This window comes from Lutra lutra, chromosome 17, assembly GCF_902655055.1.
Source record: "Lutra lutra chromosome 17, mLutLut1.2, whole genome shotgun sequence".
In the NCBI taxonomy this organism is placed as follows: domain Eukaryota; kingdom Metazoa; phylum Chordata; class Mammalia; order Carnivora; family Mustelidae; genus Lutra; species Lutra lutra.
This window is the reverse complement of record NC_062294.1, coordinates 58,449,138-58,473,956: the sequence shown is the minus strand read 5'-3', so window position 1 is coordinate 58,473,956 and position 24,819 is coordinate 58,449,138. Positions and strand designations below refer to the sequence as shown.

General features: G+C 51.6%; 1 protein-coding gene across 1 annotated transcript; it reads right to left on the bottom strand.

Moving 5' to 3' along the window:
• Positions 1-1,412: 1,412 nt before the first annotated feature.
• LOC125089450 (olfactory receptor 5-like) lies at positions 1,413-2,351 on the bottom strand. Its single transcript, XM_047711694.1, has one exon. It carries the CDS (start codon positions 2,349-2,351, stop codon positions 1,413-1,415), a length of 939 nt encoding a protein of 312 aa, XP_047567650.1.
• Positions 2,352-24,819: the final 22,468 nt, after the last annotated feature.

The window sequence follows — 24,819 nt, the reverse complement described above, 5'->3', positions numbered from 1 at the left end:
GCTCTGGTAATCAAGACAGTGTCACATTGGTGAAACAATAGAGCAGTGGATTCACAGAGAATAGAATAGTCTAGAAGCAGATCACACTGTGATGCTCAGTCTGATGTTTGACAAGGATGCCAGTGCAGCTCAATGAGAGGGTCTTTCCAGCAATCGTTTTGGTAAAAACGGATTATGTATGGAAAAAATAAAGCTCAACTTCTACCTCACACACACACACATTTTTGAGTGGCATCCTACACACAAGTTAGAAAGCTAAAACTATGAACCATTTAGGACAATGTGACCAAGAAAATAGGCAGATTTTGTTAGGATATAAAAATAATACCTGTATAGTTAAATATTCATCATTTAGACTTCACCAGAATTGAAAGCTTCTGTTATTAAAAGGCACTATTGGGGCACCTGGGTGGCTCACTTGGCTAAGCCGTCTGCCTTCAGCCCAGGTTGTGGTCCCAGTGTCTGGGATGGGGTTCCAGTTCAGGCTCCCTGCTCGGTGGGGAGTCTGCTTCTCCCTCTCCCTGTACCACTCCTCCCTGCTCATCCCCTCTCTCTCTCTCTCAAGTAAAAAAAATAAAATCTTTTTTTAAAAAGGCACTACTAAGAATATAGATAGGTTGGACATGTGAATGGCCCCATTGGCTAAGCATCCAACTCTCGACTTGAGCTCAAGTCATGATCTCAGGGTGGTGAGGTCGGGCTCCACGGTCAGCGTGGAGTCTGCTTGGTTCTCTCTCTCTAACTCTCCCCTCCACTTGCACATGCACACATTCTCTTAAACAAAGAAAAAAAATAAATATATCCTTTTAAAAAGAATATAGATAGGTAATCGTCCAAAGGGATTGACATAAAAGCCTTGCCTTAATTTTTTATTTAACATATATGTATCAGCATATCACCATGTCAAACATATAAATCTATTTCCTTTTATTTACAGGCCCAGTGTTTATCTCCGAATGAATGTAATGTATTTATTCCATTCATTGTGGATGGATATTAGGCTGTTTCTCATTCTCTTTTCATTACAAAGTTGCTATAAATATCTCCGTATCGGTGACCTAGCTCTACTTGTGGGGACACATAGAAACATCCGTAAGCATTTCTCATTCTAAGAATGAAATGATGGGGTTAAACTTGCACTTCTTGGTTTACTAATAAGGTGGACCATCTTGTCGTGTGAGTTTACCAGTCACTTGTCATTCATCTGTGATGACCCACTTTCTCACAGACATTGCTCACTTTTCCCGTGGGTAATTCAGACTTTGCTCTTCATTGACGTGAACTCCTTGTTTATTAGATGGGAAACGTAGTCCTTCAGCTTTTCTTCCGCCTTCCGGTATTCTGTGTGGAATTTCGTGGCCATGGCCGATCTTCAGTCCAGAGACGAGAGGTTCCGTGACCCGAGACCGGGATCAAGGCCAGTGGAGAGTTCTCTGCAGCGCCGCGTGCACCTCCCTGTTCCGCAGGCAGTAGATGACGGGGTTGCACATGGGCGTGAGCACCGTGTAGATGACGGACAGCACCTTGTTGAGGTCCATGGATTTGATGCGGCTGGGACGGCAGTAGATGAAGAGGGCTGCTGAGTAGAAGATGCCCACCACCACCAGGTGGGAGGCGCAGGTGGAAAAGGCCTTGCGCCGGGCGGCGGCTGACGGCATGCGGAGCACGGCCACCCCGATGGCGGAGTAGGAGGCCAGTGCTACCAACAGTGTCCCACAGAAGATGACGATGGCGGAGATGAAGTCCACCAGCTCGGTCAGGGCCACATGAGTGCAGGACAGGTTGAGCAGAGGGGAGACGTCACAGAAGAATTGGTTGAGGACGTTGGGACCACAGTAGGACAGGCTGGCGATGCAAGACGTCTTGACCACCGAGACCAGCAGCCCCCCAAGCCATGAGGACAGGGCCAAGCCCAGGCAGACCTGGGGCCTCATGATCAGAGGGTAGTGGAGTGGGCGGCAGATGGCCACGTAGCGGTCATAGGCCATAGACGCCAGGAGGGTGCACTCCGTGCAGATGAGGGAGATGAAGAAGAAGAGCTGGGTCATGCAGGCTGTGAAGGGCACATGGCAGGGTCCGGTCTGCAGCCCCACGAGCAGGCTGGGCACAGTCACTGACACGTAGCACATCTCCAGGCAGCTGAGGTTGCCCAGGAAGAAGTACATGGGCTTGCGAAGCTCACTGTGACTGCACACGAGGTAGATGATGAGCGTGTTCTCCAGGAGGGTCAGCACGTAGAGGGTCAGGAAGACGGCAAACAGGACATCCCTTATGTCTGCCCTGGAGGACAAGCCCAGCAAGACAAACTCCCGGACTCTGGTCATGTTGCCCGACTCCAGGGACCTCTCCATCTGAGAACAAACACATCGATGATACATTTTGCACATGTTTCTCTCCACAGCTTGCCTTCCTACAGATCCAAGCGTCTATGCCACCAAGTAAATGAAATAAACTCGTATCTTGTTACTCTCCCTGCACTCTTGCTCCGTGTCCACGCAGCTGCCGGGGGGGGAGGGGGGTCTTTCAAAATCATTGATCGTAAAGGGTTACTCCACTGCTTAAAGCCCTTGACACATTCCCATTATCATTAGAACAAACATCACGTGTCCTACCATGGCTCTCAAGCCCCCAATTTTCTGTTCCTTGCCAATTACTTCAGTTTTAACTCATGCCATGGCTCCTTTTGTCATACCCACTGGACCCCCATTGGTGCCCTTTTTACTTCCTCAAATACTCCAACATCCTTCCAGCCTGAAATAATTCCCACACAAATTCCCTTCTTTCTGAAACAGCCTTCTCTCCATTCTTGTTTTTCCATTTCGGGGAATCCTTGACATCCTTTGCATGAGTTTTTCAATGTCTTATCCTTAGAAAATCTCCTATCAGACCCAATGTCATTATTCCTTACCCCTGCAACCCCCTACTTCCTTCTAGAGTGATTGTTGTTCATTTCATTTATTTTAAATTATTTGCACAAACTGGAGGTTGTCGGAGGCAGGAGGAGGGACAGGAGAAATAGGTGAAGGGAATTCGGGAGTGCACTTGTGATGAGCACTGAGTAATGTAGAGAAGTGTTGAATCACTATATTGTATGCGTGAGACAAATCTAACACTGGGTGTTGATGATACTGGGATTTGAATGAGTGAATGAATGAAATTACTTGCATGCTTGTTCAGTTGTGCAATGTCTCTCCAACTGGACTGTAAGCCCCTTGAGGAAAGAGGTGGGGTCTATGTCACTCGGAGCTCTAACCACAGAACCTAGCAAAGCAGTACACTGCCCGGTTTGTCACGGGCTCTCCACGTGCTCATTCAAAGCATGGAGCACCGGAGGGGACTTTCAGGTGTCACGCTCCTCAGCAGGAGCTGGGAACCAGACGATGACCAGACCACCAGCCCCAGGGTCGATGAGTCCAGGGAGGCCTCGGAAGAAACACAAACCACAGGGGAATGGACCAGGCAGGGAGACCTTTTAAGATCCCGCCCTCAAATAAATCAGAGGAAGATAGCCATTTCTTTTTTCATCTTATTACTTTTGTCTTTGTATTGCTGGTGTCTGTGTTACCTATCACAACAAAAGGAAGATTTTCCTCCTGGTTCACAGCAGGAAATGGTCTTTGTTCCAAAACAGTGGAATGTCACCGTTAATGTGCGGTGCCTTCTTCTCCAAAGAAGATCGCTGAGGTTCTCTGGGGCTACGAGCACAAAGTGAGGACACTGGGATTTTTTTTTTTTTTTTCAAACCAGTTCTGCCTGATTTTCCCACCTACTGGTGCGCCGTCTGAGGCTGCCCTATTTAGGAAACATGTCCCTGGTCTGTTTGAGAGCTCCATGAGTCCCGTTCTGTCCCAGAACCTTCCCTGGCATCATCCCAAATTCACAGCACAGATGACCTTTAGGCCAATCCTACTCTGGCTTCTGTCTTTTACAGGGATCTCCATGCGCAGTGAAGTAATCTCCAATGATCCCATCTTTCAGATGTGAAAACTAAAGATCAAAGGGTCCGTTTGTTTCCCGAGGCCTCCCAGCAGGAAGTCGTAGAATACAGATTCAGCTTCCCAGGTAGGCTGATGCTGTGACTCATGTTGTATTCTCCTTCTCCTGGGATTTGGGGTGACATTTTCATTTTACTTGTTTGGAAACACGTTGGAAGAGAGGAAAAGGAAATTATTCTTCTACTCTAGGAAGGGAAATTTAGGGCTGGAAGGACCATTTGAAGGTTCTCAGTTTGACGGGCTCGTTTTTTATGGGAGGGAACTGGTTACCTACCCGGGTGAATGACTGCGTTCGATATTGTGATCGCCTGGTTAGAATGGACTTGAGGGGCGCCTGGGTGGCTCAGCCAGTTAAGCGTCTGCCTTCGGCTCAGGTCATGATCCTGGGATCCTGGGATCGAGCCCTGCGTCAGGCTCCCTGCTCTGCGGAGAGCCTGCTTCTCCCTCGCCCTCTGCTGCTCCCCTCCCTGTCAAATACAGAGATAAAAATCTTTAAAAAAAAAAAACAAATTTGAGTTTCCCATAATACCAGATGTCAAGTGGCTGGGGCTGGACGGTCTTGGGTTCCCAGACAAAGACTCTGTAGGCAGGGCCCTGTGTCACCGTGGCACTCACCTGCGGAGGAAGCTTTTCTAGCCCCGTTTTACTGATGAGGAATCAGAGGTGTAGAAAGTATAAGGCGGTGCTGAACTTACGTCAGTCGGTTGTGGAGGTGGCCCCCAGTTCAGCTGGGCTCAGATGAAGATCTGCATTCTGGAGCAATCGTCACCCGGTCCCTTCACCACGTGGAGTCCTGAGTCCCCCGATCGCACTTCTAACCTCAGAGAGGGTCGAGAGCAGCAATGAGATGAACACACTCACTGCTCACGTGAAGTCTGTGCGCTTGGCTCTAACAGTGGCTGGAGCTGTGCCCAGTCCTGACACAGGCACCCCACGTCCGCCCACAGCGTCCCCGCACCCAGGAAGCTCCCCGGGGTCCTGAGTGGGAGTCTCCAGCCAAGCCCATCCAGCCAAGGGGACAGCAGAGCTCCGGCTGGTGCAAAGCAAGAGCCCCCCCCCCCCGACTGCCCTCTTCTCCTCCTGTCCACCCCCGTCTGGGTTTCCTCTGTGTGATGCCCCTGCTCTGTGCTCCTGCTTTGTTTACAGTCCCTCCCTTTGTCCCTGCGCCAGATTTGCCTGGGCTGTGAAGTGTCCCATGGGTCAGACGTCACAGCCGGCACCTTAGATACCAAGAGGTTTGGTTTGGTTTGTTTTTTTTTTTTTGCTTATTATACATAAGAACAAGTTGATTAAATTTCAAAGGTCGCTTTGGAATTCTTCAGCCCAGAATCAGAGTGCAAAGTGACTATTTAGGATTTGTGTTTCATCCAAAAACATGTACCAAGCATTGGCAATGCAGTGTGCACTGGGCTAGGCACACCAGGGACATGGAGGCAAACAGGGTCTGCCCCACCCTGAGGAGTTTCCTATTTGATTCTTATCCACTCGAGGTGGACAAGTGACTTAGCCTGTCTGGCAGTCAATAGCCTTTTATTTAAAAAAAAAAAAAAAAAGATGTAGTTATCTCCATCTCAAACTATGACTGCTACGTAAGAAAGACAGTTACTGTATGATTGCACTGACATGTGGAATATAAAAACAAAACAAATGGGGCGCCTGGGTGGCTCAGTGGGTTAAGCCGCTGCCTTCGGCTCAGGTCATGATCTCAGGGTCCTGGGATCAAGTCCCACATCGGGCTCTCTGCTCAGCGGGGAGCCTGCTTCTCTCTCTCTCTCTCTCTCTCTCTCTCTGCCTGCCTCTCCGTCTACTTGTGATCTCTCTCTGTCAAATAAATAAATAAAAATCTTTAAAAAAAAATGAATAAGCGAACCAAAAGCAGACCCATAAGTACAGAGAACAAACGGGTAGTTGTCAGAGGGGCGGGGGTGAGGATGGGCAAGACGGGCGAAGGGGAGCAAGAGGGGCAGGCTGCCCGTGATGGAAAAGTAAGTCATGGGAATGAAATGGCCCATCACAGAAGCTAAAGTCACTGATATGGAGCGAGTGCTGTGTGGCGACAGATCATGACTGTGGAGAAGCTGACTCCCTGTACTGTGCACCTGCCACTAATGGAACACTTTGCATCAACTATACACAGATAAAAACATTATCCATTTGTCCATTGAAGGGCATCTTGGCTCTTTCCACAGTTTGGCGACTGTGGCCATTGCTGCTATGAACATTGGGGTACAGACGGCCCTTCTTTTCACTCCATCTGTATCTTTGGGGTAAATACCCAAGAGTGCAATTGCAGGGTCATAGGGCAGCTCTATTTTTAATTACTCAAGGAATCTCCACGCTGTTCTCCAAAGTGGCTGCACCAACTTGCATTCCCACAACAGTGTAAGAGGTTCCCCTTTCTCCACATCCTCTCCAACACATGTTGTTTCCTGTCCTGGTACTTTTGGCCATTCTAACTGGTGTAAGGTGGTATCTCAATGTGGTTTTGATTTGAATCTCCCTGATGGCTAATGATGATGAACATTTTTTTCATGTGTCTCTGAGCCATTTGTATGTCTTCTTTGGAAGACACTTTTAAAAATTTTTATTTTTTAAAATTTTTAAACATTTAAAAATTCTTATATATTTTTTAAAATTTTTAAAAATTATGTTAGTCACCATTTGGTACATCATTAGTGTTTGATGTAGTGTCCCAAGATCATTGTTTGTGTGTAACACCCAGGGCTCCATGCCATTTGATTTGATTATTTGGTTTTTGGGTGTTGAGTTTGAGGAGTTCTTTATAGATCTTGGGTATTAGCCCCTTATCTGTAGTGTCATTTGTGAATATCTCCTCCCATTCCATGGGTTGCTTCTTTGTTTTGTTTCCCTTGCTGTGCAGAAGCTGTTGATCTTGATGAAGTCCCAAAAGTTCTTTTCCCTTTTTGTTTCCCTTGCCTTTGGAGACGTGTCTAGCAAGGAGTTGCCATGTCCGAGGTAGAAGAGGTTACTGCCTGTGTTCTCCTCTAGGATTTTGATGGATTCCTGTCTCACACTGAGGTCTTCCATCCATTGTGAGTTTATCTTTGTGTGTGGGGTAAGAGAATGGTCCAGTTTCATTCTACTGCATGTGGCTATCCAATTTTCCCAGCCCGCATTTGTTGAAAAGACTTTCTTTTTTCCACTGAATTTTTGTTCCCGCTTTGTTGAAAATTAGTTGACCATAGAGTTGAGGGTCCATTTCTGGATTCTCTTTTCTGTTTCATCAATGTATATGTCTGTTTATGCACCAGTACCATGCTGTCTAGATTATTACAGCTTTGTAATAGGCTTTGAAGTCCAAAATTCTGAAGCCTTCAGCTTTGGTTTTCTTTTCTGACATTCCTCTGGCTATTCAGGGTCATTTCTGGTTCCATACAAATTTTAGGATTGTTTGTTCCAGCTCTGTGAAAAATGTCAATGGTATTTTGATAGGGATTGCATTGAAAGTGTAGATTGCTCTGGGTACCATAGACATTTTAATAATGTTTATTCTTCAAAGCCATGAGCATGGGATGTTTTTCCATTTCTTGGTGTGTCTTCCTCCATTTCTTTCATATGTGTACTATAGTTTTCTGAGTACAGATACTTTGTTTCTTTGGTTAGGTTTATTCTTAGGTATCTTATGGTTTGGGTGCAATTGTAAATAGGATTGACTCCTTAATCTCTCTTTCTTCTGTCTTGCTGTTGGTGTATAGAAATGCAACTGATTTCTGTGCATTGATTTTATATCTTGTCATCTTGCTGAATTCCTGTATGAGACCTAGTCATTTAGGGGTGAGTGTTTGGGTTTTCCCCATAAAGTATCATGTTATCTGCAAAGAGTGAGAGTTTGACTTCCTTGCAGATATGGATACCTTTTATGTGTTTTTCTTTGTCTGAGTGCTGAGGCTAGGCCATCTAATCCTGTGTTGAATAACAGTGGTGACAGTGGACACCCCTGCCGTGTTCCTTGGTCATTTATTCCTACCCACTGGAATTCCATCCTCTTTCTGGTTTTCTGCTGCGCCCTCGGAACCTAGCACGATGCCTGACGTGCCGTAGACAGTACTTGTGAGTAGACGTGCAGGGGCGAGCAAAGTCCTCCTTCAAGAAGCGAGCTGGAGAGAAGCCTGAGTGAAGCGGAGCGAACCGTGCGCGCGTCCGGGAAGCCGGGTAAGCGGACTTGGGCGAGGGGAGAGGTGCCGAGGCAGGAAAGCGCTTGCGGGACTTGAGCAGGAATGACGGGGTTAGGGAGGATGCTGCAGGGTGAGCCAGGAGCAGCGGGTGTGACAGGGTCAGGGCAAGAGCCAGACCACGCAGGGACAGAAGTCGGGAGTCCCTGTTCGGGGGACGGCAGCTCCGTGGCCTGATCGGGCGGGCGGGCGGGCGGGCGGACGCGGGGCGCAGGTCTCGGGGCGCAGAGGGGAGAGCTGTGCGCAGGCGGGTGCGCCGGCTCGCAGCCCTTCCCGAACCTTCTGGCGTGCCCAGACGTGCACCTCCAGCGCCGAGGGCAGGAGAGATTGGAAGCCGGGGATCCGCCTGTCGCCGGTTTCAAGCGGCCGCGCGGACCCGGCTGGATCTGGTTCTGCCGAAGACAGGGCGGCGTGAGAAAGCGGGCGTCCGGGCTTGCACCAGCCGCTCCTGCAGGCGGAGGCGCCGGGAGCCGCGAGCGCGCGCGGAGCCGGGGCCGCGCCCCGAGACACGGAGCCGCGCGCGGGGCAGCGGCCGCATGGGAGCGCGCGCGCCGCCTGCTCGGTCCGAGCGTTCTCGTGAGGCGCGGGGCCGGCCGCGCGGACGTTCTGACCCGAGTCGGGGGTCGCAGCCCACGCGGAGTGGCAGGTGCGCGTGACAGCGGCGCGCGGGTCCGGGTCACGCACCTGGGGGCGCGGGTCCGGGCGGGCGACCGCGCGGCGACGGCCCGAGTCCTCGAGCGCCTGCAGCGCCGCGCGGTCGGGGGGGAGGTCGCGGCGCGCCCACCCGCGGCTGAGTTGGGTGCGCAGGTTCCGGACGCGGCGAGCGGACCCTCCGGCGCTTCAGCGCGAGCCGGTCCGTCGGGTGCGGCCGGGCAGGCTCCGAGCACGGAGCACGGAGGCTCGGAACAGGTTCCCGCCCGCGTTTCCTAGTTTCTGCTGCTCTCACGGCGGCAGACGGCGACTTCTTCCTGGGCCTCTCTCCTTCGTGCCGACGGAGCCAGACCCTCTTCTCCCTTCCGACAGGTCGCTGGGAAGACGGTATCTCAGATGTTGCGATGTGGCAGGGGATGGGGACATCCAGAAGTGAGGCCTAAAGCCACAGGGAGGCGGCGACTGGCCGGAGCAGTCAGACACAGGAGCAGCTTTGAGCTCGCCGGATGTCAGCACATGCCAAGTAGACTAAAACAGCTCCTTATAGTCTTGAGTCATCTATTTTTCTGTGGAAACATTCGCGGAATGCCCATGTTACTGTGAGAAAAAGGTCTCGTGTAGAATTGTCTGAAATCCCAAGTTGTTCCGGGGCATATCTGGCCCCAGAGGGATCCAGCAAGTGATTGCCAGCATGAGCTACGTTGATATTCTAGAAGAAGGTATCATGGAAAAGGGGTAGGGAGGAACCTCCCCGTCGTTTTGCACAGTGGCCGCACCAGCTTCACGTCCACCAACAGTGTGGGAGGCTCCACTTTCTCCGCATCCTCGCCAGCCCCTGTTGGTCCCTGTGGAGTTGATTCTGGCCACTCTGACAGGTGGGAGGTGACAGCTCATTGTAGTTGTGATTTATATGTTTTCCCTGATAATCAGTGATGTTGAGCACCTTGTCTTGTGTCTGTAGGTCTTTTTCCGAAAGTGTCTCCTCATGTCTCCTGCCCGTTTGTTAACTGGATTAGTTGCTTTGGGGATGTTGGGTGTTAGAAGTTCTTTATATATTTTGGATACTAACCCGCTGTCAGATAGTCATCTGCAAACATCGACTCCCATTCTGTATGTTGACTCTTAGTTTTGTTGGTTGTTTCCTTCACTGTGCGGAAGCTTTTAATTTACGTATACGAGATGGAATATTATCGACCCACAAACAATGAAATCTTGCCATTTGCAATGACACGGAGAGAGCTAGAGAGTATTTTGCTAAGCGAGATAAGTGGGAGAAAGAGAAATACCATATGATTTCACTCCTATGTGGAGTTAAGAAAACAGATGACAATGGAGGGGAAAGGAGGGGCAAACCACGAAACAGACTCTGAACTACAGAGCGCAAACGGAGAGTTGCTGGAGGGGAGGGGAGTGGGGAGGTGGGTTAGAAGGTGCGGGGGAGGGAGCCGCGCACTTGTGAGGGACACTGGGTGTTGTGTGTAAGTGATGAATCACTAAGGTCCACTCCCAAAGCGACCTGCATCTTAGCTACCTGGAATTGAAATGAAAATCTGGGGAAAGAAAAGAAAAATCCTTATAATTCTTGGCCTGGGGGTGGGGTCGGGAGTAAGAAAAGAAAAGAAAGAAGGAGGAGCACGTGGGTGGCTCAGGAGGTGAAGCATCTGCCTTGGGCTCAGGGTCCTGGCACTGAGTCCCACATCGGGTTCCTCAGTCAGCGGGGAGCCTGCTTCTCCCCCTGCCTCTGCCGCTCCCCCTGCTTGTGCACACACTCTCTCTCTCCGATAAATAAATGAAGTCTTAAAAATAATGGTGCTCCAAGTAGGTATAATTTTATCTCAAGTCTACATCTTTTTGTTTCCTGTTGGATATTTTGGATAGATTTGAGAAATACTATATCATAAAATTCATCCATTTCAAGGGTGTATTCAGTGGTTTTTAGCACACTCAGAATTTCACAACCACCACCACCACCATCTAATTTGAGAATGTTTTCATCACCGTAGGTTATTGACATGCTGTTGATAGGTCTCATGTATATCTAATAATCTGGGTATTTTTCTATTTTTGTAGGTTTTTAAATTTTTTTAATTCAATTTTAAAAAATATTTTATTTATTCATTTGACAGAGATCACAAGTAGGTAGAGAGGCAGGCAGAGAGAGGAGGAAGCAGGCTCCCCGCTGAGCAGACAGCCCAATGCGGGGCTGGATCCCAGGACCCTGAGATCATGACCTGAGCCAAAGGCAGAGGCTTAACCCACTGAGCCACTCAGGCACCACTGTAGGTTTTTTTTTTTTTTTTTTAATGTGAAAATGGAATTCTTAAAACCAGGACCACTGCAGTAAGTAACATTGGCATAAAGAAAATATCTGTCAAAGATCAAGTTTATGGTCTTGACCAAGTCTGATACCTGGGAAATAATAATATTATTGGATTATCGGTGGTAATTTCTTAACAGTCTTTACAAAGACAACAGAAAATTTCTTCACCTTTTGCTTTTATAGATAATCAGTAAATGCAAACTGCAATGCTGATGAGAACATAGTCCATGCCAGTAATATCAAAGAAAGCCAAAGTAATAGACCAACATGATACCATTTTGAGAAATCTAATCAGGAAACGTAAGGAAATTGATGATCTATATTTAGAATCCAGGGAACATAGGTGAAAGCCGACATTTGGTATCTCCCACAAATTCAATTTACCACAAGATCCAACCTGTACTAACAACCATTTAGGTGTGATGGAATTATTACATTAAAAATATACCTTTTCATTTAGAGAAACTCAGAAATATTGAAAAATGAAACAACGGGATGTCCTATATCTATTTCAAAACCGAGCTGGGGAGGACTTGAGGTACAGAGAAACAAGTCCACGAGTTTGTAATTAAGGCTGGAGGATGGGTCCGTGGGACTCGTCACAGTGTCGCCTGATTTGGCGTGTTTGAAGCGTTCCGTCCTGGTCACAATGGTCTGAAACTCGCGCCCAGAGAGCCCGTCGTTGGGGGAATTTCCCGATGGAATAAAGAAGCGGGAGAACTGGAGAGCGAGGGGTGTCAGCCCGGGAACAGGCCGCGCGGCCGCGCCAAGTCAACAACGGAGACGCCGCCAGCCCCGGCCGTCGGGTTCGTGCTCGGAGCAGCGCAGCGTCCGCGGTGTCCCGAGACGTGGCAACCGCACGGCTGGGTTTGTAGCAGCTGAGAGACCCTCGGATCCCGATCTTCCCGTCGGAGCGAACCCGTCAGAAGAAAAGTGAAAAAAATGCATCAAAGCAGCGACAGTAGCGAGCTCAGCAGCAGCTTGGATTCCCATAAAGTCACAGGACGGGACAGGCGGGCCTTGGGGGACAGGCGGGGGGACGGACGCATGCGGGACGCAGCCGGCGGGCGCTGGGCGGAGGCGGTTCGTGCCCACACGGCAGCCTGGGGTTTGGCGCGGTGTCCCCGCGTCGGGCGGCGCGTGCTTTGGGCTTTGTGGCCGGTCCGTGTGGCCCCGCAGAACCGGCCGCTCTGCCGCGGCGGGAACACGGTCGGCGTCCGGCAGGGCCGCGCCCGCGGCGACAACACAGCGGGCAGGTGCGTCTGTGCGGCGCGAAGCGGGCGGGACAGCTCGAATGTCGTCGGACTCCCGGTGTCACCGGACGTTCCTTCTCCGCAGAGTTTGTTCCGACCGTCGGAGAGCATCAGGCCACCGTCGTCACAGCTGGAGGGAACAGGGACGGCGGGAACGTGTCCCCCGGCTTTCTGCCAACCGCCCTCCCACGCGGGAACGCAGATCCGCTGCGGTTCTTTCCATCTTGGGGAAACATGTAGAGGCTAAAAACCCGGATTAGAAATGTGTAAACTTTTGAGTCCCGGCAGCGGAACTTAACTGCGGAGACGCAGGAGGCGTCACTGCTCTTAGCCCCGCGCATACCGCCCCGGGCTGGCCGCGGGGCCGCTGCGGGTTTAGCAGACGGAATCCCCGCGGCTCCTCGGTGCTCCGGACGCAGCCGTGGGGTCCCCCGCGCCGCCGGGCCATGCGGACCCCTCGATGGAGGCCGGTTGTAGAGACCGAGACCTGCTCTGCGCTTCGAGCCTCGCCCCAGTCGGCCGCTGCCCGCCCCTCTCGGCGGGTCGCTCCTCGTCCCCCCCCCCCCCCCCGTGATGAGCCGGAAGCGCTCCCGCGTGAATTCCTCCCGTCGGGTCCAGCCCCGCGGACTCCCTGGCGCGTGTCCCTCTTCTCTGCTTGGAACCGTTCCCTCCGCCGGCGAGAACCCCGCGTCCCAGCCACGACCGCAGGCTCGGTGTCTGCTGAACGCGCACCCGCGCGAGGTTCCCACTCAACCGCGCCGCGCCAGCGTCTCTGCCTGCTGTCCCCCATCCCTCCGGCACCCCCATGCGACACAACCGCGTGGCCGCTGTCCCTCCCCCAACCCCCTACCTCCGCACCACCTGCGTCCCTGCGTGTGTGGTGACTAAAACACACAGCGACACAGCGGTTATGCCCGCTTCTGCCCTCACTGCCCTGAGATCTAGAGGGTCCCCCTGACAGCACTGGGGTAGCCCGAGAGGGGAAGGACGTGGCAAGCGAGGGATGAACAGCGGAAGGAGAGAGAAGGAGAGAAGGATGTGTCACCCTCGTTCTGAAGGTCTTTCTTACGGGCAAAATCCTAGGCTGACCCTTGGCTTCTCTCCTTGCATTTGCCCAAGATGGCACAGCGGGAGCAGCGGCACCAGCACCGAAGGTAGGTGGACGCCTCTGGGAGCAGCTGGGAGATGTAGAAGGAAGGATGGGAGGAGACTCTCATCGATTGGCAACCACGGTAGAAAAAAATTATTTCATCATTTAAAAAAATTCTTTTGATATTTTATGTGGCCAGCTCTAGAAGGATCAATTTTTACTTCAGCCCCAAAGTTGGTTTTCACGGGAATTCATTTCAGTCCTTACATCTGGCCGCCCCAAGGCCATGGTGGTTTCTGCCCTGACTTTCGCCCACTCCTGAGTCCCACACTTTCCACTCCACAGGATGTGCAGCTTTGAACCACCCAAGGACAGGTCTTGGGCTCAGCACGCTCATGTGGCTGTGACGGCCCGTCTCTCTTGGTTCCACACACAATCTTACTGGAACCAGAGGCCTTCGCTCCGGATTCTTCTCCTTCGGGCCCTTGAGAGAACCAAGTCCAAACAGCTGTGAGCCCTCGAGGGGCCGTGCACACCGAGATCACCCCGTCTGGGGAACGAGCGAGTGCAGCTGACTCCCAGTCGGAGCTCCGGAAGTGACCGGCTCTGAGGAAGCCTAGCTCTCGGAAAGCAAGTGAAGGGACCTATGGGAGGCGGCAGGTCTGAGCACTTTCCACGTTACCGCAGGCGAAAGGCCGGATTCGGAACCCGCAGCACCGTGGCCGACCCGGACAGGCACTGGCCCGAGATGATCCATGATCAATGATCAATGATCGGGGGCAACAGCTCTCCTTCCGGTGGCTGCAGAGATTACCCATCTGTGTGTCCTTTTTATCGAAGCACACGAATTTACGTCTGGGCTGAGATCTTCTGCTCCTAACAGTGACACACACAACCCATTCGGTCTTTCAGCATTTTATGAATCAGAGCAGAGATGCAACCACAGCAGCCATGGTGCCATCTTTGAACGTTTCTGCTTTATTCTGCTCTCACCACCTGCCGATGCACTGTCTTCGTGCTCTAGTCACCTTCGTAAGGCTTGTAGTTGATGGCACTTAATTAGTTTACCTGTGCAGTTTGGTGAGGAGGTTTGAAGTGGCTGACCTGGATGTTCCAGAAGGCAGCAGAGCAGCAATTCTGCGAGACCCCCATCGTGAGCTCTCCCCAGCCGTTCATTCCCCTTTGAACTCACTGACCAAGGTTTTCACCCCTAGAATGCCTCGTCATAGCTAGGTCTGTTAACAGGAACAGCCAGCGGTGCCTCGTGAGAGCACGGGCATGGTTCTGCAGGGCAGGGAGCTGTGGGGGACGTGCAAATGGTGGTTTAAAGTAGACAAAGCGTTCCTAATTGTGTGTGTGTAGGGCGGAGGTCATGCTATTATTGTCTAGTTTTGTGTGCTTGAAAACATCCATTAAAAATTGTATTTTAGGGGCGCCTGGGTGGCTCAGTGGGTTGAAGCCTCTGCCTTTGGCTCAGGTTGTGATCCTGGAGTCCTGGGATCTAGCCCCATATTGGGCTCTCTGCTCGGCAGGGAGCCTGCTTCCTCCTCTCTCTCTCTCTCTCTGTCTGCCTGCCTCTCTGCCTAATTGTGATCTCTGTCAAATAAATAAATAAAATCTTTTTAAAAATTGTATTTTATTTTTTTAATGTTTTAATTTTTTAAAAAATATTTAAGTAACCCTACATCCAACATGGGGCTCAAACTCATGACCCCAAGACCAAGAGTTGCACATTCCTCTGAGCCAGCCAGGGGCACTTAAAATTTGCATTTTATTTAATTTCATATTTTATTTATTTTTTTAAGGATTTTATTTATTTATTCATTCATGAGAGACAGAGAGAGGCGAGAGGAAAAGCAGGCCCCCCAAGGAGCAGGGAGCCCGGTGTGGGACTCGATCCCAGGACCCTGCAATCATGACCTGAGCCAAAGGCAGACGTTTCACTGACTGAGGCACCCGGGCGCCTCTGAATTTTGTATTTTAATGAGCAAGTGTGAAACAGTGTTCTTTAAAATTATAAGTGTTCAAACTGAAATAAAACATTGTGGGTGAAGAACAGTGTTACAGAATTAGCCCTGAAAGTAGGGGGGAGTCAACAGTAAACAAAAGATAGCAAGGAGCAGTTTCTTGGTGAAAAGACGGTTGGAAACTCATGCGGAGTGTATGGTCGTGCCAGGGGTGGGGGGCACTGTGGGCGTGCAGAGACCCCGGTGGGTGGCGGGCGCCGGAGGTCTGAGTTCCCTTGTGAGCACGTTCTGTCTCCTGCATGGCTTTGCCCTCAGCCCCGGGTGCAGGCCCGGGAATGCGTCACCCGCGCAAGTGACCCGAGTCAAGAGGGGAGTCTGGTCACACCCCAAGAGGTGCAGGACGCCGGCCGAATGGGGACTGGGGATACCTGCATTTGGGCTGGGAAAGATGCTTTCGAAATGGGGTATTTTCCGACCAAAAAGAGCTCGGGCCGTAAATGGCAGGAAGCATGGAATTTAACGTCTAGGAAGACCAGCGTCCTGCCCCGGGGGGACGGTCACTATTTGGAAAAGGGGAGGAAACACCGAGGAGCAGGCCGCCCTGGAAATCCCGCACCGGGAGTGCTCCGGGGCGCTTTCCTGCGGGGGCTGGAGGCTGGCCCCACGCACGGAGGCGGGAAGGGACCCGGGAGGAGGCGGCCACCCGGGGCGGGTCGGTGGGAACTTGAACGGCGAAGGCAGCTTCCGTCCGAGGCCGGTCTCCGGCCGCCGCCTGATGCGCGGACCCCGCCTCTGCCCTCCGGACCTTCCGGTGTGCGACGAGCTGCGACCCGGGCTCAGGCACTGGTCCCCTGCGGGTCCGCGCAGCGTCGGTCACCGTCCCAAGGCCGTGCGCTCGGGGCGGCCCCGGGAGGGGGAAGGGCGAGCCATCGCGCGTCCCAAGGTCGGGAGAGGGGAGGGGCAGACGGGCACCGGGTGCGGCCGCGGGGAGCGCGGCGGTCACAGCTCTCTGGAGAGCTCGGGAGGCTGAGCGAGGGCGCGAGGAGGGGGCCGGAGGGGAGGTGACGCGGGCTCCCTGCTGAGCGCGGAGCCCGCGGTGGGGCAGTGGCGGGGGTTCGACCCCGCGGCCGGAAGGAGGTCGGGACCTGAGCTGACTGAGCCGCGCCGGCGCCCCCGGGGTCACGTCTTCCGCTCTTTTTAAAGGTTTTATTAGTTTGTTTGAGGAGAGCAGGGGTGCGTTGTGGAGGGAGTGAGAAGCCGACTCCTCCCTCGGCAGGGTGCCCGCGGACCCCGGGCCCGCGACCCACCGAGCCGCGCCCCGCCCCCCGGAGATTCCGTCCACTCGAGAGGCCGCAGGCGCGGGAGCGGCCCGGGGTCACGTGGCCATCGGGCTCCCCGCGACTCCCTGTGCGCCTTCCGTGTCCCCTCGACGCCGGACCCCAGCCGCGATTCCGAGCTGGTCCCCGGGCTGGGGAGCGCGGCCGGCTCTCCCGCCGCACCCCTCCCCGTCCCCCCCGGGAACCGCCCGCGGCTGCCCCGCCGCACCCCTCCCCGTCCCCCCGGGAACCGCCCGCCGCTGCCCCGCCACACCCCTCCCCGTCTCCGCCGGAACAGCCCGCGGCTGACCCGCCGCACCTGCGGACGATGATGGTGATTTGCTCCCGGGACGAAACTGGCTCCTCCCCGAGCGGCCCACGCGCTCCCCGCGGAGGGTCAGCGCGACCCGGGCCGGCCGGAAAGGGGGCCTCCGCGGGGAGGTCGGGCCGGGAGCCCCGTCCCTGCAACCGCGGCTCGACGGACCGGCGCTTCCCCGCACGCAGCTCCGCAGCGGGGCCCGCCGGGCGGGGGCTTCCTCCTGCTCCGGGCGAACCCGGGAGCAGGAACGGGCGTGCGCTCGTGCACCTGCGCGGACGGGGCGGGACGCGCGTCCCCGCCTCCCTCCGAGCCCCGCGTCTCGGCCCCGGCTGACGGACGCGGGCGTGAGGCCGCAGCGAGGGGCTGCCGCAGGGGCCACAGGAGGCCGTGCGGGGCGGGAGGCTCAGGCAGATGTTGGAGGTAAGGAAGCCTCCGTGGGGCTCACGCGGCCCAGTAAAACCCAGCGCCCCGGAGGGCAGGGCATCTGCGGTCCCTCTAATCGGACGGACCAGCGACAGCCTGCTGGCTCCCTGCCCGCGGCTGCTGGAGGTGACGCGGGGCCGCAGGACGCGGGGTTCGCTCCCGGCGTCAGCCCTGTGGCGGGGGAGTCCACCCGCGGGTCAGGAGGCGACCCCTCGCCCAGCTCCGTGGAGGGGAGGAGCGGACCGGGGCGGAGGACAAACGGGTGTGGGGACGAGGATGGCGGGCAGGTGTGAGAGCAGGTGCGGCGGGCGGGAGCCTGAGCAGGTGCGATGCGCGGCGGCGGGAGGAGGGCTTCCCGGCGGAGGGGGCGAGGCCGCGTCGGGTGCGGGAGCGGACACAGGCCTCGGGCTCCTTCTGGGAAGTGACTTCGGCCGCCGCCGGAGGAGACCCAGCGAGGCCGGGAGAGCAGTGCGACGTGCCGGCGGCTGCGGGACCCCAACGTCCCCCTCGGGTCCTGCCCGCGGCTCGGGGTCGCGTCCACGCTTTTTCTCGTTTTTCCGGTTTCCGTTTTACTATTTCTGCTTTGAATTTGCGATTTCCGTCCCTCTGAGTACTTTGGGCTTAGTTCGCTCTGTTTTTATTTCCTCGAGGTACAGAGTAGGTGGTTTTACACCCAACGTGGCGCTCGAACTTCAAGCCCAAGACCGAGCGCCGCGCGCCCGCCGACGGGCCACCAAGCCGCGACAGCTTTGCTTTTTCCCAAGGTAGGCGTTTGTGGCTGCGGTTCCTCTCGGACCGTTTTCGCGGAATCCGTGGTTTACCGTGTTGCGTTCCCGCTTGCGCTGCTCTCAGACGATTCCTTGGTTTCCCTTTGATTTCGTTTCTGCCCCGGGCTGCTCGCGACTGTGTTGCTGAGTCTGCCCGCGTTTGCGGATTTTCCTGCTGTGACACGTTTCACGACATTGTGGTCAGAAAAGCTACTCGGTATGAGGTCAGTCTTTGTAGATCTGTTAGACGTGTTCGGGGACCCAACCTGTGGTGCTTCCTGGTGGGTACTGTGTGCGGGGAAGCCGGTGGACCCGCCGCTGCTGGGCAGGTGGTCGGACGTCTGTGGGGCAAGGCGGTCAGCCGCCCACTTTGGGGCAGTGCTTCCTTACTGATTCTCTGTCTCCTGATTGTCCCGCGTTGAAAGCGGGGCTGTGGCTCCTGCTGTAAGTAAGTGGAAAAGGGCCCTTCCATCTTTGTTTAACTTGCGCAGCAAGTGGAGAGAGAAAATGTTAGTAAGATGAACCTGCTTCATGTCAAGTCACACAAAACGGTGTGAGTGTTGGGCTGTAGAGAGGCTGTTGTTGTTCCCATTTTAGTGTGGGTGTTCTACCCTGTATCCCTGGTATGGCAGGTAACCCAAGAAGGAAACAGCGCCTACCACAAAAATAACTCCTCCCACGGCTTAGTGGGAACTTGTGCTCAGTAACTGACATGAAATCCACCTTGTGCGTCCACAGGAGGCTTACGGGTGGTGTTCCATATTAATGCAGACCTTCCTTTCAGTGAGCAAACAGGTGCACAGGGCTGACTCTCCCCAGGTGGGACCGAGCTCCTAAGTGGGTGATTGTAACACAGTAGGAGCTTTCAGACTCCGAGGACGGAATCCTCGTAACCTCGTCCGCTCAAGGATGAAGCCTCTGACCCAAGGTTCCACTGTCCTTCCCATATCACAGACCGGGGAACAGGTTCTTGGAGCTCCATGGTGTGTCCTAATGTCCCAGCACCATTAGTTATCACCGAGGACCGGGGAATAAGAAATAAGACCCTTACTGGGTGAGTCCAGCTGATGGTCACAAGCTACTCGCTACGTGTTTCCTGTCTTGTCCACACAACAGTTTCCTAACACGGACCCAGTTTTCCCAAAGAGCAAGAAAGTTTAGTAACTCGGAGATGTTTTTCTCGGTATCATTTACTTTTCCTTTCTGACAGTGGCTTCTCAATCCTATAGTAACAATTAGGATTATTGCCTTTGGAAGACTTCGTGTCTCTTATCAGAACAAGTCTGTCTTTCTCTTGGATGTCACAGAACCTTCGTTTTCACTCATAAGTGCTCAGACCAGCCTTTACTCTAACGCATCCCCCAAATGGGCTGTGGTCATTTTTGAGCTCAGGTACCCAGCTTAGTTGGTTCTGGATTTTATAAATGAGAATCAAAGAGTCAGACAAAATGTAGGAACTCAAAATCTCAAAGAGATGTAAAGCCATCTGCAATGATTTAATGATAGGAGGGTTTAACGAGCATTATTGAGGCATAATTGACTAATGAAACTGTGTATAGTGAAGGTGTACAACTTGGGTTTTTTTTTTTAAATTTTGGTCAACATACAGTGTGACAGTGGTTTTGGGAGTAGAATTCAGTGATCACTTACCTACGACACCCAGGGCTCATCACCAGAAGGGCCCTCTTTAATACCTGTCTGGATTGGCTGCTTTGAGTAGTGATTACCTTTCCATGTGGACTGAGGTGAGTGAGACCACTTTGATTAAAGCTCTCTAGAAACTTCTCACCATGCTACAATCTGTGGAATTATTAATAACTAGAATTCTTCAGCCAGTAGGGATATTTTCTGTACTGAATAGAATATCTGAAGACATTGTAGGGATAAGTTGTGTATCCAAATGGCTACTGATTTTTTGGAAAGCATTTTGTGTACTGTCACTCTAAACATACAATACTGAGTCCGCAAATGCAGAAATATTAGAGGCAAGGTAGTAGATCAGAGGTATTGCAATAATTGAAGCAAACTGACTTAAAAATAGCAATCAGTGCTGTGAGAGATAATGGGTTAATCAAGGATAATTATCCGGCAGAAATGAGTAGATGGTGACACCATTTACAAGACAGATTGCAAATGGAGGATCAGGTTTGGCGACGTAGTATCGGTCCAGCAGAAAGAGGATAATGCAAGGTGGATTCAGTTCAGGTATAATGAGTCGGAAACGCCTGTGGGATGTAAGGAGGTAAAGTGTATGCAGTTAAATGTATAGGATGAGAACTTACAGCCAGAGGTAGGGGTTTAGAAATCAGCCTTCCCCTGTGACATAACAACAGGATATCCACTTCCAGTATATATACGTGCTAATAATAAATAGAAATGTTCATAATTCAAAGAAAAGAAGTTGAATATGTATTCTCTTGCGATTTTACTTATTTATTTATTTTTAAGATTTTATTTTTTTCTTTGGCAGACAGAGACCACAAGTAGGCAGAGAGGCAGGCAGAAAGAGAGGGGGAAGCAGGCTCCCCACCAAGCAGAGAGCCTGATGCAGGGCTCGATCCCAGGACCCTGAGACCATGACCTGAGCCGAAGGCAGAGGCTTTAACCCACTGAGCCACCCAGGCGCCCTTCTCTTGCAATTTTAGTTAATCTTAAATTTGTGTATTTTTGCATTTCCATTAACTTTATTAATGCATCATAACGGCAGACAGGACGGCCATGAATTGTAAAGCTGGTACACTGTTTTCTCGTTGTCTCCTCCCACATATTCAGTCATGAAGCACATATTTATCTCATACCCATTATGTGTCAACCATATTTTAGACGGAGAAAGGCATGCTTCTGAGTTCATGGACTCTGTATTCCAATGGGGAGTCAGAACATGAAAGTAAATAGAAATACAAAGTAATAATATGAGATCGGTGTCCGTGACATGTTCTCCAGGTCGAGCCTCCTGTGGAATAGGACTGTGTCTCCCTTTCAGAAGAAAAGGCCCAGAATCCCTTTATGAGGTCCTAGAACGAACACGAGTCCTCCCGAGGCATGGACAGCCTCCTCTTCCCTCCAGGCCACTCTGACTCGCTCCCGCTCCCTGTGCCTTATCAGAACAAAGCCCTGAGAACCACAGGGGAAGAGGCTCTGAAAACCGTCTTTTGTTAATGATTGGGGTCGGGTCTTTTGCAAGTGTTCTCCTGTCCCAGAACGTCCCTCTAGTCCTGCATGGACACGAGCAGAGGCTCTTCAGCACAAGTCTCGCCCCCACGGCTGTCACCAGTCTCTAGGTTCTCTCCGCTGGGATTCCACTCGCAATGGCGTCCCTAATAGCCATCAAGTGACTTGCAGCCTTGTGCTCCGCCGGTGTCCTGAGCACCTTTCTGTGGGTCCTTCTCCCCAGGACAGCGGGGAGGATGCTCAGAGGAGGAGCCCCCAAGGTCACTGGTCCTTCCTGTCCATCTGCTGTCTCTCCAGGGTCTTCATTAGTATCCATGTTCCTGCGAAAGCTACTGGTCTCCAGGACACGTACAGCCACACTCAAGGCAAATGAGTTTGCTCATCTGTCGGTCGTAATACAGGTCTTGTCTTCTTGGTCCATCTCTGAGGCCATGTTTATTGGCCTCGTGGTCTGACCCAGCGGCTCCGCAGTGCTGTTCCTGCACTGGCACCCCCAGACAGTGCGGTGTATTCACGCCCCCAGTGGTTACCGCGGGATTCCCTGGAGACCAAAACCCCCCCCAGCGTCCCGATGCTGGTGACCACATGTGTTGTCTTCTATGTGCGGAATTCCATTCTCGCTTTTCCTGTCCTCGCTCTAATAGGCTCTTCTCTGTGGGTGACACGTACTTCTCGTGTTCTGGTTTCATGTTTTCCTGTTATTTGTCCCTTACTGCTGCTCCTCAGGGATTCTCCAGCTCCTAATTTCTGCTGTTGACCATTAAGAATGGTCATTAAGAACCTTAATGGTCATTAAAAATGACCATTAAGAACCTTAATTTATAGAAGTCAACTTCAACAATAGCCATGATTATACTGTTCAGTAATCATTCACCGAATACCAATATATAAATTTTATTTTATTTTTTCAGTGTTCCAAGATTCATTGTTTATGCACCACACCCAGTGCTCCATACAATCTGTGCCCTCCACAATACCCATCACTCCCTCCCCTCCAAAACCCTCAGTTTGTTTCTTAGAGTCCACAGTCTCTCATGGTTCATCTCCCGCTCCGATTCCCCCAAAATCACTTTTCCTTTCCTTCAATGTCCTCCGTGTTATTCCTTATGCTCCACAAGTAAGTGAAACCATATGAGAACTGACTCTCTCTGCTGGACTTATTTCACTCAGCATAATCCCCTCCAGTCCCGTCCATGTTGATACAAAAGTTGGGTATTCATCCTTTCTGATGGAGGCATCATACTCCATAGTGTATATGGACCACATCTTCCTTATCCATTTGTCCGTTGAAGGGCATCTTGGTTCTTTCCACAGTTGGTGACTGTGACCATTGCTGCTATGAACACTGGGGTACAGATGGCCCTTCTTTTCACTACATCTGTATTTTGGGGGTAAATACCCAGTAGTGCAATTGCAGGGTCATAGGGTCCAGAGTTCCCCTTTCTCCACACCCTCTCCAACATTTGTTGTTTACTGTCTTATGGAAATTTTAAAAATTTAAATTCAATTAGCCAACATAAAGTTCACCATTAGTTTCAGAGGTAGTGGTCAGTAATTTATCAGTTGTGTATAACACCGGCGCTCATCAAACTGCACGCTCTCCTTAATGTCCGTCACCCAGTTACCCCATCCCCCACCCCCCCTCCAGCAACCCTCAGTTTGTGTCCTCTTGTTCTCTCATGTTTTCCTCCCTTCCGCTCTGATCCTCTGCCCTGTTCCCTATATTCCACATGTGAGTGAAACCATATAATTGTGTTTCTCTGACTTCTTTCACTCAGCCCAGTACCCTCCAGCGCCCTCCATGTTGATGCAAATGTTGAGTATTCATCCTTTCTAATGATTACTCTGATGGCTGAGTAGTATTCCATTGTATATGAACCACATCTTCTTTATCCATTCATCTGTTGAATGGCATCTTGGCTCCTTCCATAGTTTGGCTATTATGGACATTGCTGCTATGAACATTGGAGTACAGATGGCCCTTCTTTGGAAATGTGTCTTTTTTTTTTTTAAGATTTTATTTATTTATTTGACAGAGATCACAAGTAGAGAGAGAGGCAGGCGGAGAGAGAGGAGGGAGCAGGCTCCCTGCTGAGCAGAGAGCCCGATGCGGGACTCGATCCCAGGACCCTGAGATCATGACCTGAGCCGAAGGCAGCAGCTTAACCCACTGAGCCACCCAGGTGCCCTGGAAATGTGTCTTTTTTTTTCTTTTTATTTTATTTTATTTTATTTATTTATTTGACAGACAGAGATCACAACTAGGCAGAGAGGCAGGCAGAGAGAGAGAGAGAGAGGAGGAAGCAGGCTCCCCGCCGAGCAGAGAGCCCGATGTGGGGCTCGATCCCAGGACCCTGGGATCATGACCTGAGCCGAAGGCAGAGGCTTTAACCCACTGAGCCACCCAGGTGCCCCTGGAAATGTGTCTTGAAAGAACTTGCTGTGGCCAGTGTCGAAGAGGTTACTGCCTATGTTCTCCTCTAGGATTTCGATAGACTCTTGCCTCACACTGAAATATTTTATCATTTCAATGCATTCTTCTACACATGAATACAATTCATTCTTCTACACATAGCTGTCCAATTTTCCCAGCACCATTTATTGAAGAGACTGTCTTTTCCCACTGTATATTTTTTCCTGCTTTGTCGAAGATTAGTTGACCACGGAGTTGAGGGTCCATATCTGGGCTCTCTACTCTGTTCCACTGGTGTATGTGTCTGTTTTTGTGCCAGTTTCATGCTGTCTTGGTGATCACAGCTTTGTAGTAAAGCTTGAAATCAGGCAATGTGATGCCCCCAGCTTTGTTTTTCTTCTTCAACATTTCCTTAGCAATTCGGGGTCTCTTCTGATTCCATACAAATTTTAGGATTGTTTGTTCCAGCTCTGAAAAATGCCGGTGGAATTTTGATCAGGATGACATTGAAAGTATAGATTGCTCTAGGCAGTATAGACATTTTAACAATGTTTATTCTTCTGATCCATGAGCAGGGGATGCTTTTCCATCTTTTTGTGTCTTCTTCAATTTCTTTCATGAGTGTTCTATAGTTCCTTGAGTACAGATCCTTTACCTCTTTGATTAGGTTTATTCCCAGGTATCTTATGGTTCTTGGTGCTATAGTAAATGGAATCAATTCTCTAATTTCCCTTTCTCTGTTTTCATTGTTAGTGAATAAGAAAGCAACTGATTTCTGTACATTGACTTTGTATCGTGCCACATTACTGAATTGCTGTATGAGTTCTAGTAGTTTGGGGGTGGAGTCTTTTGGGTTTTCCACATAAAGTATCATGTCATCTGCAAAGAGAGAGAGTTTGACTTCTTCATTGCCAATTTGAATACTTTTTATTTCTTTTTGC

Coding starts and splice junctions, on each gene's coding strand:
- LOC125089450 (XM_047711694.1), bottom strand. CDS start 2,351: ATGGAGAGGTCCCTGGAGTCGGGCAACATGACCAGAGTCCGGGAGTTT.